The sequence below is a fragment of the Melanerpes formicivorus genome, unplaced genomic scaffold, assembly GCF_026170545.1.
Source record: "Melanerpes formicivorus ecotype bairdi unplaced genomic scaffold, bMelFor1.0.p_v2 SCAF_10, whole genome shotgun sequence".
Lineage (NCBI taxonomy): Eukaryota > Metazoa > Chordata > Aves > Piciformes > Picidae > Melanerpes > Melanerpes formicivorus.
Genome location: NW_027142362.1, coordinates 8372338 through 8390878, shown reverse-complemented (window position 1 = coordinate 8390878; position 18541 = coordinate 8372338). Strand labels below are relative to the sequence as shown.

The window sequence follows — 18541 nt, the reverse complement described above, 5'->3', positions numbered from 1 at the left end:
ATTTGGTGTTTCACAACTGGCAGCTTGCTTTCCATTTCATCACAGCTCATAGGAGAGACCAGAGTGTAGACAGCAATACCCATGCCTATGAGTGGAGAACAGCAGTTTGTTGAGTGGAGTTTGATACCTGCCATCACGTGTAGTTTGGTAGATCGGGTTATGGTTGCTCTTCTTATAGACAAGCCATAGAATCATAGAATTGTTTCAGTTGGAAAAAATCCTCTAAGATCATCAAGTCCAACTGTCATCCTACGTGGCTGTTAAACCATGTCCACCTATGTGCTGTGTCCACATGTTTCTTGAACATTTCCAGGGACAGTGAATCCACTACCTCCCTCAGCAGCCTGTTGTCATTCAGGAAAGAGGTGGGTTTTTTTTCCCTAAGGTCCAACATAAACCTCTCTTGTCTCGTTCTATCACCTGATACTAGGGAGACTGAGCCCCACCTTACTTCAAACTTGTTTCAGGAGCTTATAGAGAGCAATGAGGTCTCCCTCAGCTTCCTCTTCTCCAGACTAAACAAGCCCAGTTCCCTCAGCTGCTCCTCATAGGATTTGCTCTCCAAACCCCTTACTAGCTTTATTACCTTTCTCTGTATGTGCTCCAGCACCTCAGTGTCCTTCTTGAACTGAGGGGCCCAAAACTGAACCCAGTATTCAAGGTGCTGAGTTCAGGGGCATGATCATGTCCCTGCTCCTGCTGGTCACACTATTCCAGATACACTTGGTGGCTTCTCCATATGCTGACAAGAAGCTGAAAGGACCAAGGATCTCACTTACGTACAAGCTTCTCTGCTCTTTCCCAACTTGCCAGCAATTTCATACCCTCAGGCAACGAAAACTTTCCCCTAGAATTAAGAACAAAGACTGGGGAACACTTCTACTAGTTTTGGTACAGGAGGATTGCTTCTTCCCTCTTCTGTCCTCAAAATACCTGAGGCCTCCTGCTGGCAAAGAGTATTTGAGGGGTGCTAGATCGTACAGACAGAGAATGAAAGGCAATGCAGGAGAGTAGATGTTAATATTTCTAGATTACTTAGAAAAAGATAGTAACACTTTTTCTAAAGGTTCAATATAAAGCACAATTTGCAGGCAAATTGTCATTAAGTTTGCTGGTTGGATGAGCCAAGTTCCAGCAGAAAATTAGCTAGGGAAAATGTATTTTCTACAAATGGCTGGAAAGAGTTGGTCAATTTACTAAAAGTAGACAGAGGGCACAGGAGGAGGAAAGCTTTCCTGGGTCGTAGATTCTGCTTTGCTGATTCAGGATGTCTCTTAACCTCATTAACAGTTTGAACTAGTGATAATGATTGGTTTGAACCCTGCAGTGAGGCAATGGGAAATCGTTTACCAGAAAAACTTAAATGCTGAAATGATCCTGCAGAATAATATTGTATTAGAACATTGATCAGCAGAATTGATCTCAGCATAACTCTTTCCTCAGAGCATGGTAGAATGCAGTGATTATTTCTGGTGGAAGCAATGGCAGAGAAATATATAAAATATGTTGCAGGCCTTAAGTGACCAACAATTATCAATATTAAGATGATCTCAAAGAGTTTCCTGTGGGCTCAAACTCTCTTTCTGTGATGGCAGTGAGAAAGATTCAGCCTTAGAAATATCAAATGGTTTTGGAGTGACTTACATTGAGTAGTCAGGATTTCACCTGAAGGTGGAAGTTCTCTCTGCATCCCATAGAACAAGCTCAGGTACTTGTGTCTCATCATCTCTGTGGAGCACTGGGGGTGAGCAAGAGACACTCCTGTATAGACTGTCATCTCTGACCTTGGTCTTCCCTTTAAATGTGTCATTAGTCACAAATCTGTTGAAATCAGGCATCAGACAGATGCTTTGTCTTCAATGCAGAATTTACCTGGTTCTTAAACTTAAGTCCCTTGTGCCTTTGCACACATTCCTCTCTGCCAGGCCAGAGCTTGGTTGTGAGTTTCTCTACAGACTGATGGGTTGGTGTTGCTTTTACCCACCCTTGTAACCTGTCCACTTTGAGGGACAGATTCACTTCAGTTCTCAGAGCACTGCAGTGCCTTCCCACCATTCCCTTTTTCTGCTTTGAAGTACTGCAAAGCTCTTCTGTTATTCACACAGCCAAAGATACAAAGCAGTTCAGCTTGCTGACCCCAGTTCTGCTCCTCTGACATTTGCTGCTACAAGGAGGCTGCTTTTCAGCTCTCATTCAGACATTATTAAATGGTAAGTACTGTCTCCCATTCCCTTTCTCTACCAGAGCAAATGAAGCCAATGGGGCATCAAAATGACACAAAGAGTCTGTTAAATGTGTGACTCCCACTGACCTCTCGTTTTGCAGAGTTCTAACCTTCCCTATTAGTGCCACTGGCACTATTTCATGGTCACTGATGTGATGCCGTTCTCGTCTCAGGCATTTGCTGCTCCAGCTCAGCTGTTCCTTAGAACCAACCAGACAACAGTTCCAAAACGTGCTCCACCAGTCTTGCTTGTCTGAGGACATACAGAAAAAGTGTCAGTTTCTTCTCTACCTTGACATTCCCTCTGCAGAGTGTACTTGTCTAACAACTCCCCAGAGGAAGACCTACAGCAGGTGATAGATTGCAACATGCAATAACTAGATTCTTAGTCCTGCGTCCTCCCGAAATCAGTAACCTATGAGCACTTCTCTTGCGAGGAACTTGAGAGTCTGAAACACTGAGTTCTACCAAGAATTATTCTAGGATCTGTAAACCAGCCCATGTCACCTGCCTGGGCCACTCAGCCATGACCAGAATATGGAAAGCCCCGTGTTCACCACCTCATTGCTCCTCAGAGCCCTAGACTGCCATTTATCTGGTAATAGAAATGAGCTGAAACTGGCATAGACTTCATGCTTATTAACAAATCTTCATCTCCCAGCAGATTCACATAGGCATTTGCTGAGAGTACTGACATGAGTCAGATTCTGTTCCTGAGACAAAACAAAATCCTCAAAATGTATCTCCTCAATTCTTTTACTCCAAACATTCACAAGTCATTGCTGCCAGAGCCTACTCCCTATGCTTTGTCAGGGTGTCAAGACTGAGGATAACACAACCTAGCTGCTATCTCCAACAGATCAGTATCTTGCTAAGGCAATGGTCAGAGACTCCCCATGTCCTAGCTGACAAGAAAGACCATTGATTCTGTTCTGATTGTATAGATGCATAGTCTCTAATGCTGAATCTGCCAAAAAACATGATGGACTTGCACCTACAGGGAAAGGAGTTGATCTTGCAACCCATCACTGTTCCGTGATCTGTATCAGTCTCATTTTTACTTTGCTCACACCTTGGTCTTGTAATTTTTTTATTAGTAATTTCATGGGATGCCAAGAGGGAATTGAAAAATAAGGGTTGCCATACACTGAAACAATAAATTCTTCAAAGCCTGAGCGGGTTTTGAGATCTTTTCACATCTTCATCTATTAAAACTGCTAAACCCTGCATTGAAGTGCAATCCAAGGTGCTAAATTAATTAATGTATCCTGAGTGATGACAGCAGAAATAGACATTAAGCAATGCAAAGAACTATTATCCCACTTCATTGCAACAATTGTCCAGGAAACCATCTATTTAGCACGATTCCTGATGTTAAGTCAGTGATTTAGAGAGGGAACCTTCCATTCCACAAACAAGCAATAATCTAAGAATGAGGAAAACCTACCTGGATGCATTAGCTGTAGTCATCTTTCTTCTGCTCTCAAACCTCCCTTTGCTAAGCACGCTCTAAGAGAATCCAGCCAAAAGCTGACTACAGCTTTATCTAATGAAGCTAATATCCCACACTCAGCACAACCTGGATTTAGGCCAGGACATTAAGATGGAAACACCAGAGTGGCCCTGAATGGATAGATTCCTAATGGATTAGGGGCAAGCATCTTTTTCATTTTTTTTGTCTTCTTTGACCCTTCAGCATTGTCTGAAACCACTGGCCATGAGATAACTGCTATTTCAACTGAAAAAATTATTCTTTCCCCTAAAAGTGACACCTCCAGGAAAGAGGCTAAGGTAACTGTGGAAGGTGTTGGTTATGTTGCTTAGTGGAGTACAGGAAGTTGATGGATTGATAACGTAGTGATGAGTGGAGTATGACAGTGCCTATAAACAGCATGGTACAGCAGGTTAAGCCCTGCAAAGTCATAGTTTGGGTCCATAGAGAAGAATGAAGCACCAAGGAGGACAGAAGAGCTCTCCATACCTGCTTTTGTCTGGGTTAAACTCACTGTGATGCCACTCAGGTGAAGTAACTGCAATGAAAGTACTCTTCAGTCTGTTTCACTTAGTCTACTCCCCAGTAGCAATATCCTGATTGTTTCATAAGTTTGTATATAGGAGACGCAGACAACCCATGCAATATATCTGCATTCTGATGCTGGACACCAACTGGAAAACAAGTGCTGGTGTTAGAGAAATCTATGCAGTTATTTCAGGTGTGAAAAGAGTTTAATCTTTAGGTCTATTTCCCTGAAGACTGACTTTATATGTTAGGGGGAAAAGCACTGTTTGTAATTATAAAGTAAGTGATAAGCATCAAATGAATTGTTACAGAGTTCTTTTGTTGACTTTATTCCATGATAAGGAGCAGTTGCTCTGTAACCTTGAATATGGCCAAATAACTCATGCTAAACGCATTGCTGCGAAGATGGCATTTTGGCAGGGATTTGATGTAGGTCATTTTATTAGCAGGCTGAATCAAACTACAAACTGACTTAAACTCATGCCAAGAATGCTAATAATAAACTGATCAATGAGGTGCTGGATTGTTCAAGAGAATTGGTCAAGGGAAAATGCAGGCATAAAAAGTCTGGAATTCCAAAGGTTGAACAACTGCTTGGGTGATTATATTGGGAGGAATTTCATTCCTTGTATTAGTACAAGTTTTCTTTACTCCAGGGACCTTTAGCTGAGCATGGAACAGGACGGTGTCAGAAAGTATATACTTATCTTTATTTTTCTTGACCTTTATGTGCAAGTAATTTTTATAGTTTCATTAACTATAAGATCATTTGCAAACCACTGTACAAAGTATATTATGAAGAATGCCTTGGGGACCATTGCATCCTATTATGTTGAATGTTAATAGAATGAAAAATTAATTTAAACTCCAAAGATCAGAGCAAGGCAAGACTTCCCTTGCACAGGGGGAATTCAGAAGTTTATTTGCTATGCTAAAACTTTAGAGTTGTACCCTAGTGTGACCTTTATGTAGACCTTTAGAGGTCTGATCCAAATCAGACAATGCAGGAGTCCAATTATTTGCCTTCTGGAACAAAATGGCATATATCAAAGCTTCCCCTTTTAAAAGAGGAGGGTTTATGTGACTCCCCAAATATAGGGTTACTCCTCTGTAATTTCATGGTTTTGAATGACTGTATATATTACTATATCCTAGTGAGCTCATCACTGGTTTTTTTGCAAGTTAATAAACCAAAAATGAGAGAACCCACAGTTGCAATGAGTGTCTTTACCTTACTTGACTCTGTAATTGCTCATTAAACATTGTCATCTTCAGCTATGAAGGACTTCAAGACACCTGAAAACAAGCAGTTCTCCATAGTACTTCTTTGTATTTTGCATATCACTGATTGCTTTAGAATCGGAATAGTATCTTGAGTTGTGCTTGTAAGTCTCTTCCCAAGGGACTGCAGAACTACTACATCAGTCAGCACTTCTGTCCATAGACAAGTGATGAATTAAACTTTATTATCTTAATTATTCATTATTATTTGGTATTTGTGTTACCATGGTTAAGGTGTGATGTGTTTGTGTGGCTACATCAACCCAACTCACACCAGTAATGAACAGGAGTTCAGTGATTTGGAAGAGCAAAGAGAGAATCCACCATCAGCCTTCTTGCTCACAAATGACGCCTTGACCCGAGTACCTGGCCTGGTTAAAAGGATAGCAAAGATGCAGGTCTTGCATACAAGGAGGATTTATTATTGTAAATGTCCATACAGGGAACAGAAAAATCTCAGTTTTGATTTCCCTGCCTGTTACAAAACTGCTGTGTGAGATTTTCATCAATGAGAGTCATATTCTAAGATAATGCTATACGGGGCAGAGTTTTCTGTGCTATCCCCACCTCACCATATTGTCTATCTTTTAGTACACTCTGCTTTTAATAACACATTAGAAGCTTGTTCCGTATGTGGACTTCTTGTCGTAGATAACTGTCCATTTTAAAATGACTGCAGGAGGCCATGTATTTATTGGGAAATCTTGTTTTTCTAATACCCTATTTACAATTTCATCTTACAGCTGTAGACTAAGATACTGTCTTCAGAAACCCTGACTCAAGTTAAATAAATGCACAAAAGATGAAGACAATTAGCGACTAGAGAATTAGCTATCAATATTTCATGCCCTCTGCAATACTGTCTAAACACAAGATATAAAATAAGAATAAATTGCACTTTCCACATGCAGCAAACCTAGAAAGGAAATGATGCATTTAGAAAGATCTTTTAGTTGCTATAATGGCTGGTCTAATCACCCGTCACGTGTGATTTGGTGGATGAAGAGCAGAGAGTCTTGTCCCATAGTGATTTGAAGTGGGATGTAAATATATTGTGAATAGCTCGCAAACACAGAAGAGACAGCAAAATGTTTCCATCCACTTTGATGCCAGCCTAAATGCAGACTCAAGATGTGAACCAATCTGGTAGTCCAAACAGAATGTCAAATGCAGCAGGAATCATTCAAATGTTGAAGAGCATGGAAAATGTTTGGCCCATGCAGTACCTGGGAATTGAAAGGGTCCAGTACAAATTTAAGCAGGCTCACTGGCTGGTTTAAAATTAATTGGGTAATTCAGCCTGTTTTTCACTACAGCAACACAAAGCTCCTTCCCAAATCAGCTCTGCTGGCTTTGTTTTAGGCAGGAATGAATTAATCTTTGTCTTGGAATAAGAGTTTTGTAGTCCATCCTCAGCCACTTCTTGGTTAAGTCAGCACGTTCCCCACATTTTCTATGTGATATAAACCCATAAGATACACAAACATAAATTGTATATGATAGATACTATATGATACATACAGTATATGTATTTTAACACAGTGATCACATTGATGATATTCACAGAATGATAGAATCATAAAAATCACAGAATGGTTTGGGTTGGAAGGGTCCTTAAAGATCACCTCCTGCCATGGGCAGTGATGTTTTCCACCAGACCAGGCTGCTCAAGGCACTGTCCAGCCTGACCTCAAACACTTCCAAGGACAAGGTATCTGCAACCTCCCTGAGCAACCTGTTCTAGTGTCTTGTGAACCTCACAGTAAAAAAATTTCTTCCTACTATTCACACATGTTAGTCTAGATGGAAATTATATGTTCCATTTAACTGTCCAATCTGAATTGCTGGCTACTGCATCTCAAACATTGGATAGGTTCCTCAGGGAGGTGGTTGAATTCTCATCCCTGCAGATGCCTAAAAGATGCAGAGATGTGGTGCTGAGGGACATGATTTAGCACCAGACTTGGTGGAGTTAGAGAATGGTTGGAGTTGATGATCTCAAAGGTCTTTCACAACAGAAACAATCTGTGACTCTGTGTAGTATAACTGTTTCTTCTCCTTGAGCTGTCTTTTAGCAGTCCATTATGGATCTCAATAAACTTTCCAAACCGAGTTCCATTTCATCATATGAACAGTAGCAACCCCAGTGCAAGCTGGTATTCTGGAATGTAATGTCAGTTTGGTAAAGGTTTTGTTGTGAAGTAAAACTGCTAACTGAGGTAATTTCTGGTGTTAAGAGTTTTTCATTACAAAGAGCTGACGTGACAAATAAGTTTATTGCTATCTGGAGGCCTATATTTTATTTTGGTCACTTAGCATTAATTAAATTTTGGAAGTAATTCTTTTTTGTGTGTTTGCTTTGTTTAATATTTTAAAGCAAAATATTGCTCTCTAAGGCACAGTTTACTGTATGTTTACCAACCACCTAGTATGTTTACAATGTTGTATATTGTTTCTTCTTTCCAGCACTCTGCACTGAGGAGTGTGTGCATGGCAGATGTGTTTCTCCTGACACTTGTCACTGTGAACCAGGGTGGGGAGGCACCGATTGCTCCAGTGGTGAGTAGACTGCAAACGTGATAAAGATACATGGTGCCATTTAAAAAGAGGTCTTAAATAAAGCAGTGGCCTTAGAGCTTGAATGCTGTAAGTGGAAGCTAGAATGCTTTAAGTGGAAAAGTGGAGGCTGTTTGTTGGTTATTTTGCAGCAATTAATATGTGATAATGCCCTTTCCTATGTTAATGACTTGCACCTTTTTTCCTAGTTTTGTAAAGAGATGGTAAATGTAGTGGAGAATGCTTTTAGTGCAGTTGGTTACCAGGATAGATAATTTAGCTCTATTATGATTTTTTTTCTACTTTCTGAAATCTTGAATGCAGCACATTCTTCATTAAATAATTTGTGGGTTACTTGGAGTCACTGGGAACAAACTCTGCAGAATCCTTGTCTTGTGGAAGCCAGTGGGAGTTTTGCCATTGACTTCTCACAGAGGCCAGACTCTAACCTTCTGACTTGAAATCCACCCTGTAAATTAACCATACTGAAGAAGCTGTAGAAATGGAAGAGGTAGGAATTCTGCCCCTTTAATTCACACTTGAGGATTTAATTTTTTTTCAGCTGGGGAAGCTGTATCTGTCAAACTCTCTTAATTGGTGGTGCTAAGTTTAAGTCTATGTAATTAGTTGATGCTGGAGCTGAACAGCCAGTGTTCTTCCCAGCACAAACATCAGAGATATTATGTAACAGGCCCAGTACATTATTGACATAACAAAAATAAGCTTGTTAAATGGAGCCTATTTGTGCGTCAGGCAAGTAAATAAGCTGCATCGAGGAAGATGCTGTGAGTCAGTTACTGAATGAACCTTTCATTTTGCTTTTACTTCCTCCCTTTCCCCTAAATTGATTGGGATCTTTAAAAAGAGGTGCCATTATCAGGCACAAAGATAACAGAAAAGGGATCTATAAAGGGAGAGGCATTAGAAGAGAACAGGAGTTAAATGTGGCTGGGGACTTCCAGAGGCTGAAGTCAATGAGGCAGACTCTTCTCTGGTCAAGTTACTGGCGTTTTGTCTGCAGCTGTGCTGCTGTCTCCTCGAGCTACAGGATAAAAGGCAACAAGGAGAGAGCAGGGAGGAAGGGCACTAAAAAAGACCATGCTTTGGCCTTTTGGGATTACCTGACATGTAGACAAAGGAAACATTGGATAGCATAAAATACTGGATCTACATCTGCAGCAATATTTTAAAATAGAAAAACATTACCTTCAGCTATAAGGTGCTGTGTAGAATCTCAGGGAGTTATTTTCTCTTTCAGCTGTTTTTAGTAATAGACACGTTTAACTTAACAGACAGTGTTTATACAGTGCATGTGCACTTAGGGAAGCTAAAACTAATAATAATATTGAAAAAATCCTGTGACACCGTGGATATACACATATGGATGTTTACATTTATACACACAGGCACACACGGAGTAACAAGCACTCCACTCTGAGGAAGTGGTGAGGTGAGGCTGAGATGTCAAAGTACAGATGAGCCTTATGGGCTAAACTACCCAGTGACTCTTTATTAAATGGCACTAATCTTGCAAGTGAAGATAAAAAGAAAAAGCAGGGTTTTCCTATATTGAATATTTAGCTTTTTAAAGTAATTAGGAATATTAAAACACTGACAAGGATTGAGATAGAAACATTATTCATAACTTTTATTTCCGCACCGGGCAGCAATCCAGTATATTTCATTTATGAGGTTTCAGCAGTGGAAAGAGAAGCGTTAGCCAATTCCTAAATTAAATATGCCCTGTTAACTTTTATAAATTATAGCCCAGGATTAGCTTCAAAATTTAAGTTTTCATTTTATTAATACAATCAGTGTGTTCGCTGGACTGTAGTGCCCATTGTCTTTCATTCTATTTGTTATATGCTGGGCAGCAGGCGTTCTTGTCCTAAGGTGTAAGCCTACAAGCACCATCCAGTGTAACACTTGTAGGTGTGGGTAGCCTCCCAACAGTTACCTCTTCCTGCAGCTGAGAGCTGCTCACCCTTATGCCCAGCACTGGAAATTTGGATGACTGGTCTCTGTGTTAGGAGACTTTATTTAAACCAAAAGGTATAGGAGAGATCAGCTGAATATAGTACAGCGTTACTCTTGAGTATTTCCAAGAGAGAAGCTGAGAACCTTTGCCCAGCTGAGGTTAACCATTTTTTTTCAGATTCATTGATGATCCATATCTTGAGTCATGTCTTACTGTTACTCAGTAATAATGTGGAAAACATTTTTCACCTCTACTGGAGTAATGTATTACCTGTGCCTACTTTTTTCCTGTTCCTTCATTAATATTGGGTAGTTACTGCAAAGGAAAAGTGTTTGCAGTGACAGGTAGAGCTAGTTGGATATTTCTGTATGGCTGGCCCTGCAGGGCTCTATTTTACATAAACTGAAGCTGTTGGCTGTGGGTGTGCCACACAATTATCCTGGGGATACAGAGCTTTCCTAGATGGTCCTCCGTACCAGTGATTTTATTGAGTCACAGGCATATTGCTTTTAATACTGGTGGTTTGAAACCATTTTACTGGGATATTGGTAGCCAAAGCATTCCTTTTAAATTCAGAAAATCTCTCAAGAGCTTTCCTGAAAACGATGTTGAGAACTGGAGCCTACTTGACTCTTGGGGTCATCTGCTGTAGTTTACTTGGAAAAGATCTAGGGACGCTCTTTTTGAGGTAGTATTTCAATACCCTGCAGATGAGACCATTATAACTTCATAAAAAAGTTATAATGTTATAAAAGTTATATATAACTTCCCTTTGGTTTGATGGGTGAAATTCTCCCATAAGCAGAGCTCCAGCACAAGGTCCAAGTGTCACTTCAAAACCAGACATCACATCCAAACAGGTTTTCTTTATTTGGTGTGCCACAAAGATTGCCTGAGCCAGGAGAGGCTGTGAATTCTGACCCTGAACACAGATTTCCTCTGGGGAGGCAAGCTTTTGGTGGTAAATGCAGTTTCCCAGTGTCACCATTCTCCTTGGCTGGAATATCCTCAGTTAAATGTTTTGAATATTTACAGCTACAGCCTATAGTAATCCAAACACTTTAATCCTCTTTCTCAGTCCTTGCTTCACGCTTTCCTAAAACTCAGCCTGTAAGACAACAATCACAAACCTGGCTACTTGGCGCATCTTGCCAATGACTGATCATGGCTCACATTAGAGTTCATCTGTTGTCAAGGTTAAAATAACTTCAGATGAATTGCTAAACAATTATAGAAAAAAAAACAATCCCTGTGCCATATTCAGCTCTGCATGCCTCTATACCTGTGTTTTACTGCATGCTGCTGTACATCTGTTGATGCCCACAGGCCTAGCCTTGATTTTGTGCTATAAAGCTGCAATATATTAGGGCTTGATTACCATAACAATAAAAAGAGAAGTAATGAGGTATTAACTAAAGAAGCTCTTGAATAAAATGTTGTCAAGGTTTTAATGATGCTAAAAATTAAAGGGAAAAGTCTTTTAAAAAACCTCAAACCCCATACTTTTTCCTTTCCCTTTCAACTTGCTTTATTAAAATCATGCCCATTCTGTCTGTGCAAGCTGCACTGCTGCTGTTTGTTCTGTTTTGTTTTTTCAATACAAAGGAAAATTGCAAATGCTCTGTGTGAACTTACCTGCTCACCTGTCCAATTATTTCAAAGCAATTAACTTCAAACAGTATGATATACTGGCTTGAAGTTCTGGTAGGAATATAATTGACCGTTGGTGGGTACCTGGGCTCTTCTGGGTCTTGCTAACAGCCATCTGTATCTGCAAGCCGTTAGGACTCAATCCAGCAAAGCACTTAAGCGTATCCTTAACTTGATACACGAGTAGGACTTTTCATCTGCTCTAAATTAAGCAGGTGGTTAAAGATGTTGCTGAGTCAGTTTCGAAGAAACAGCTAAAAAGGCCTCAGTGAAATCTAAACAAGCCTCTCAATGAGTTCATCAGGAATAAGGTTGGATATTAGGAGAAGTTTCTTCACAGAAAGGGTTCTAAGGGATTGGAATGGGCTGGCCGAGGAGGTGCTAAAGTCACCATTCCTGAAGGTATTTAAAAGATGCATGGATGTGGTGCTGAGGGATGTGGTTTAGTGGTAGTGGGCTTAGCAGCAGGGGTGGGATTGTGAGCTTGAGGCAAGATTGTTTGACTGGATGATCTCAAGGGTCTTTTCCAACCACAACAGGTCTATGATTCTAAGGAGTAACATAGTCTTCTTTCAAAATGCTAAAACTCATCAGACAGTATTACTGGAAACCATTTTGTCTCCTGAGAGAATTTTTCATTGTGGGGAAGATCACAGAAATCTCTGTGGCTAATAGAGATTCACAAAATGATGGACAACTAGTGGGAAAGAGAAACTTCAGAGCAAGAGCCCTCAGTTAAAAGCAAAAACCTTCCAAAATTGTATGTGCCAGTTTGAGAAATTCCAAAGTAAACAAACACAGAGGTTGTAATGGAAAAAAACAAGTGGTTTTCAAAATGTTTGCTTTGCTATTAGTTTTGGAAGAAAATATTGTACTTGCCCAAAGTGCAATTAAAGAGACGTTGGCATAATAATGCCAAACCATCTTTCTTCATGCTGTGTCACCTGGGGGAGAGAGATTATAATATTGCTGTCTGGCACAGGCTGATCAGTAATGTACACATATGGAAAACATAGTTCTTTGGAAAGGATGTTTTGTACAAACTGTCATTAAGAGCAAGGACCTATTTCATCTTTATCTCTTTGTAAAAAATAGCCAAGGTCATAACAACAGGCAAGTATAACATCACAGCAAGATCACATTTAAGGGTATAGCCCTAGAGCAGCTGGAGTGCTTCAGTTCTGAGACTTGTGATGAATGAGAACTGCAGACACTTTGCTAAATCTGAAGGGGGGTTGCTTGACAAGCTCTGGAAAGCAACAGTAGAAATCTCGGGAGAAAAATAGAGCATTTTAAAGTGAGTCTGTGGTGTTTTTCAGGCTTGATTTTGACTTCCATGTTCTCAAAATGCTTTGAACTATTTCTGAAGAAGAAATAAAGTTCAAAAGAAAGTTTCCTGGTTTGTGAATAAAGGCTCAAACAAATTTCAGCCTGATCTTGGGGGCTGATCTGCCAGAATTGTTAGTTATTTTTTTATTCTCAGGTTTGTAGGATAGGGTTGGCTGGGGAATGGCCAAGATTCACCAAAGAGGTGCAAAGGTTCAAGACCTTCAGCCGTTCTAAATTGTCAGTGGGACACTACTTAGACTCAGGGCCTGTCCCTGGAGGCTATCTGTCCATAATTCTTGTCTGTGGAAATTGTCTGTGCAGTGGTTTTGGTATCTAAGTACCAAATGAGGTGAGAGAATGTCATAAAAAGTTTGCTTCCACCAAAGCCCATGGATTTAATTTGCCACTCCAGCTGTTGAGTTTAGACACAGTTTCTAAAGGTCTATTTAAAGCTGTGAAACTTCAGCTGGGATCCAGGCTTAATTATTGCTTTAGCCAAAACAGCATTTCATACCATAGCATGTGGACTTTAAAGGTTTAATACACTTTTCATTTAAGTCCAGCTCAAATAGCAGCTGAATTTTGATGTGATTTGCAGACTCAGTGACAACTACATCATGCAAAAAGCTGTGAGTGTATAAACCGAGCTCCAACGAGGAGTTCATACAAAGATCTTTCCGTAGCAATTACAGAGGGGAATTGATTTCTGCCTCTTTTCAGTTCTAACGATTTGCTCTTCCTTAATCTTCAAAAATATCCAGCTTCCTTCAACCACTGCTGAACTGGTGTAATCAGGTAAACAGCTTGTGTTTAATTTTTGCCTCTGCTGGATGTTGTGCCCACGCACTTGGGCTCACGTACCCAGGTTGCATGTGTGAAGCAGTCTCTAGCAGCCTATCTTCATGGGCCCAGCCCACGCAGGACAGCCTGTAACCAGGGAATAAAAATGTAAACACAAGCTGCTGTTCAGTGCAGTTAGCAGCACAGCAGCATGTCCTGTGTATATTTTTACACAGATAATTTGGCTGCATTAAGCTGGGCTAATCCATCATTTTTCATTTGGTGGGAATATTTTGTCTCTTGTTGAAGCTCTTGATAATCTACTCAATTGTTTGAGGTGATTTCTCCTCACTCCAGTAGAAATTTGATAGTATCCTCACTCCAGTAGAAATTTGATAGTATCTTCTAAACCTCTCTGTGCTTTGGATGGGCTGCAAACTTATGCAAAGGTTTGAGAGACACATTAGCCTTGGCTTTTCCACAGTAACCAGGGCTGAGGAAAGGACAACAGTGGATTCTGGAAAGGCAAAATTACATTCAGAAATTGTGTTTGATACTTTTCTGTGTGATTTATAGATGACAAAAACTTTAAATTGGAAGAAGCTCAATTTAGATTAAATATTAGGGAGAAATTTTTCCTCATGAGGGTGGTGAGACACTGGAAGAGGTTGCCCAGAGAAGTTGTGGAGGCTTCAAGCCTGGAAGTGGACAAAGCCAGGTTGGATGAGGCCTTCCGCAATTAGGTATAGTAGAAGGTGTCCCTGCCCGTGGCAGGACGTTTGGAACTAGATGATATTTAAAATCCCTTCCAACCAAACCAAACCATTCTAGGATTCTAGATCAGTTGCCACTTGTCCTAAGTCTTGTACTAAAGCAAGTGACAAAGAGAAATTCATCATTCTGTGTCATCTTCATCTTCCTTGTCAGAGTGTGGGAGTGGACTTTCTTCTTTAACTCAGCTGGCTACATCTAAAACCAAGGTAGATCATTTCACTCCAGCAGTCCCAGCTCTCTTCTGAATGATTTTGAAGAGTTAGTTGAGCTGACCTGACTCTGCTCCAGTCCCTGGAGTTCTATCTTCCAGCACATGCTGCTGCTTTTAGGGCTTCATCTAGCAATGTACTTTATACATATCATTAGTCCTTTTGAAGTCACTAATGAACTACCCATGTTATTTAAGCTAGATAAATGATTAAGTTATTATCTGAATGGGAACCTAAGGGCTGGGGTGTGTGTGTGTGTGTGTGTAAATCAGGTTGTCAAGGATTTCATTTAGGAACCAAGAGTTGTTGAGTAGCATCCAGGCTGAGCAATGGCAGGTGCTTTTTTCAGTGAGCTAAACCCACTGCCAGCTTCACCAGCATCAAGAAAGAGAGGCACGAGGTCTCCTGCAGAGCAGAGCACACTACACACATCAGTAATCTGAACATACTCCTTGGTTCTAGACAGTGGTGATGTTTTGATACACAACACAGGGGAGTACCAGAGGACAGAGATGTGATAAGAAAACAAGGTGTACTTACCCCTCTTGGTGTCCAGTTGTCTACTAAAGAGTCTTTAAAAAAGAATTAAAATAAAGTTATCAGAATAAGTCTGGACAATTATAGGAAATATTCCAACATTACCATGTTGGAATCATCTCTGCAAGAGGTAAACCCGTGAGTTATGTCCTGGAGTGAACATTCATAGAAAATGTAGGTGATCTGTTAAAACCATGCTTCCTACTTGGAGTCAGAGTAGTAGGTGGTGAAGCCACTGCATACTAAGAGATTGTCTCCTATATTGGCCTGAAGTAGCAACATCATTTTAGAGTCTCTCTTTTGACAAAGTCATTCTGTGTGCACATACTTTACATTACTGTAAAGAAAGTGACTGTGTGAATCCAGACTGGGGCTGCTGGGATTTATGTGGTCAGCTGCAGTGGTCAACAGTCATGTTGGTCAGCAGACCAGCAGCCTTTGAATGCTTAGCTGAGAATAAAAGACATACAGTTCTTCTGTATGGGGTTCTGAAGGGGTTCTTCTGAATTTAAATATATGATAAACTGACAAGTCTGTCTGATAATTAATAACCAATAATTGTATCATGAGAATTTTGATGTATTTATACATATACATTGCTTTAAGGCACCCAGGTAACAAACAGAAGGTGAGAGGACAGGCTGAAGACAAGTGGCTCACGTTCATCCACTTTCCAGCCCCTGGTGAGCTGTGTATGAGAGCTGTAGAAATTCTGTGTTCCACATAACCAGTTAGGCACTTGTATGTGCTGGGTATCTCTGGAAAATCATTCTGCTGGATCTCTGAATCCAATACTGAATTCATACTGAAAACCAATTATGGAAGCTGTGGGCAAACCTTGTTTTATATAAAGCCTTAGTTGATACCTGTCATTAGGGTAGTATGTCAGGAACTTCAAAAGGGAGCGTGAGAAGACATTTAGATTTCAGAGAAGAGAGGTGGGTGTGCACATTTGGGAGCAAGCAGGATTGTACGTGGAGATTCTGTACCAGAGCAAGACAATTGCATTGCTGAGATGTTTGTAACTGACCATACAGAGAGGTCTGCCTTCCCAAAGCAGAGCCCTGATGAGCTTTGAGAACACCTACTTCATCTGGAAGAGAACATGCAATGTACATTGCAGTGTAGCCCTTCTCATTTCTGGGGAGTGCCTTGATGGCTGACTGAAACATCACACTTTGAGGGTAATTTTCAGTAAATGAAACCATGGTTACTAGTACTGAATGGGCTAAATACTTTCCTATGCAGGTTTTGTGTGGTTATGCAAGGGGAATTTGGCTCATGTGCATCTTTCCTTGGCTGCCTAACCGGTGAGAGCAGAGGAGACTTCAGAGAAAGGCAGTGTGTGTGTGTGATGAGTTGTTAGCTTTATGAATCTGACTGAGGTTTGTCTCACTTGAGACAAGGTAATAGCTATAAAAGAAAGAACCTACTAAAATATCCTTTTTAATGAACTGAATTGCTAATGAAATTTATTTAATTGCTGGAGCATCTTACAGTAATGTGGCTTTAAATGTGCACTACACAAATGAACAGACTTTAGATCAATTTAAAAGTACCATTGGTATAATTTCATGGCTTGGTCACTAAAAAGCTGTCACTTGGAGAAAAGAGCAGAATTCCCTCTCCCAAAACACAGGCAAAAATCTCGGATGTGGTCAGCCGCTCAAAAGTATTCCTGAGGGTTTTACTTGTTGACAAACAGAAATTAAAGGTAAAATGGTCCATGCAAACGCTTCTAAACCACTTGTCTCTGTGCTGCATGTAGTGAAGTATTCCAGGGAATGTATGGAGAGGGCAGAACTCAGCTCAGAGTCCAACACCAAGGCAGCAGGAGATCCCCTGGAAGCTAGTTCAGGCACCTGAACCTGGAGAAGACTCAGACCTGCTCTGACTGGTGCTGGGTTATGAGTAACTATCTTCAAAGGCATGAGCTGTGGCTGGGAAAAGCCTTACTTGCCCCATTAGTGCTCTTAGAATTTTGCAAAAGATGCTGTTCTTTCCAGTTACAATCCTGTTTCATGGGTAGTGACTGAAGGTTGAAGTCCAAAAGGGAAATGAAAGGTTTCATTTAAAAACAAGACTGGAAATTTATTTTCTGTTCGATACAAACCTTCCTGAGTGCTGATAGCAAAGAGCTGAGGCACAGTCAGTAAATCCACTCAAACAGCATCACTGAGTTTGGCCAAGTACAGGAGGAAAGGCTGCATGGAGAAGGCATGTGGGTACACAGCTTTCCCTGTTAGGTTTTAGCTGTCAATTTCAGCATCTACATACAAAGATACTAAAATACTTTATGTCAAAAAATAGCAACTGGCTGTATTTTAACTCTACTTTGGCTGCTTTGCTGAGCAGCTTTCCAAAAAGGAAGTCCATAGCATTCATGTCCTGTCTCTTCCTACGCCTGCTCACTGACCCCATGTTTAACGTAGGCAGTGTATTTGCTCAAGGAAAGTGTTAAGATGATTAATTTTTTCCTTATCTTAGATAATCCCTCGCAAAGTGGGGAGTCATTTAAGTTCTGCAACCTCTCAGTACTTAAAAAGGGGCTGAAATGTGCAGACAGACATTTTAGCAGGGCAAGTGGTGGCAGAACAAGGGGTGATGGTTTTAAACGAGAAACCAGAGGTTTAGACTAGAGACAAGGAAGAAATTTTTCATGAGACCCTGGCCCAGGTTGCCCAGAGAGGCAGTAGGTGCCCCATCCCTAGAACCATTGCAGGTCAGGTTGCCTGGGGCTCTGAGCAACCTGCTCTGGTTGCAGATGTCCCTGCTGACTGCAGAGAGGCTGCACTAGATGACTTTTAAAGGTCCCTTCCAACCCCAACCTATTCTGTGATTCTACAATTCAATGATTCCATGCTTTTTTAGTTCCATGGGAATTGAGTATATTCTTCACATGGATTAACTGGGCCCATATCATAGCTGAAAAAAGCCATCAGACTGCAGTGCTGGTAAGAGCCCAGCCATCGATATATTTGCTGAAGATGAGGCCTCCCTCATCTTATGTGCAACTGGCCTTGGTGTCTTGGGTGGGTTGCATTTAAAATATAACCTGGGGGCAGCTTTACTAACTTTAGAGATGTGATGAGCAGATCTGCAGAAGAGCAAGCAGAAGTGATGCAACATGACAGTTTAAGCTGAGAGCATGGTAATGCCGATTTACTCCAGAGCCTAATGGGGGATACAACAGCTTATTGAAT

At 40.7% G+C, this 18541-nt stretch overlaps 1 protein-coding gene across 9 annotated transcripts in view; it reads left to right on the top strand.

Moving 5' to 3' along the window:
• MEGF11 (multiple EGF like domains 11) overlaps nucleotides 1–18541 on the top strand; it is a 306782-nt gene that overhangs the window by 88181 nt on the left and 200060 nt on the right. For all 9 annotated transcript variants that reach the window (XR_010987968.1, XM_068143523.1, XM_068143526.1 and 6 more), the window contains exon 5: nucleotides 7992–8084. Coding sequence is in view for 8 of the 9 variants with exons in the window: in XM_068143523.1 (XP_067999624.1) it covers nucleotides 7992–8084 (93 nt within the window). In the remaining variant the exon portion in view is untranslated. The remainder of the gene's footprint in view (nucleotides 1–7991; nucleotides 8085–18541) is intronic.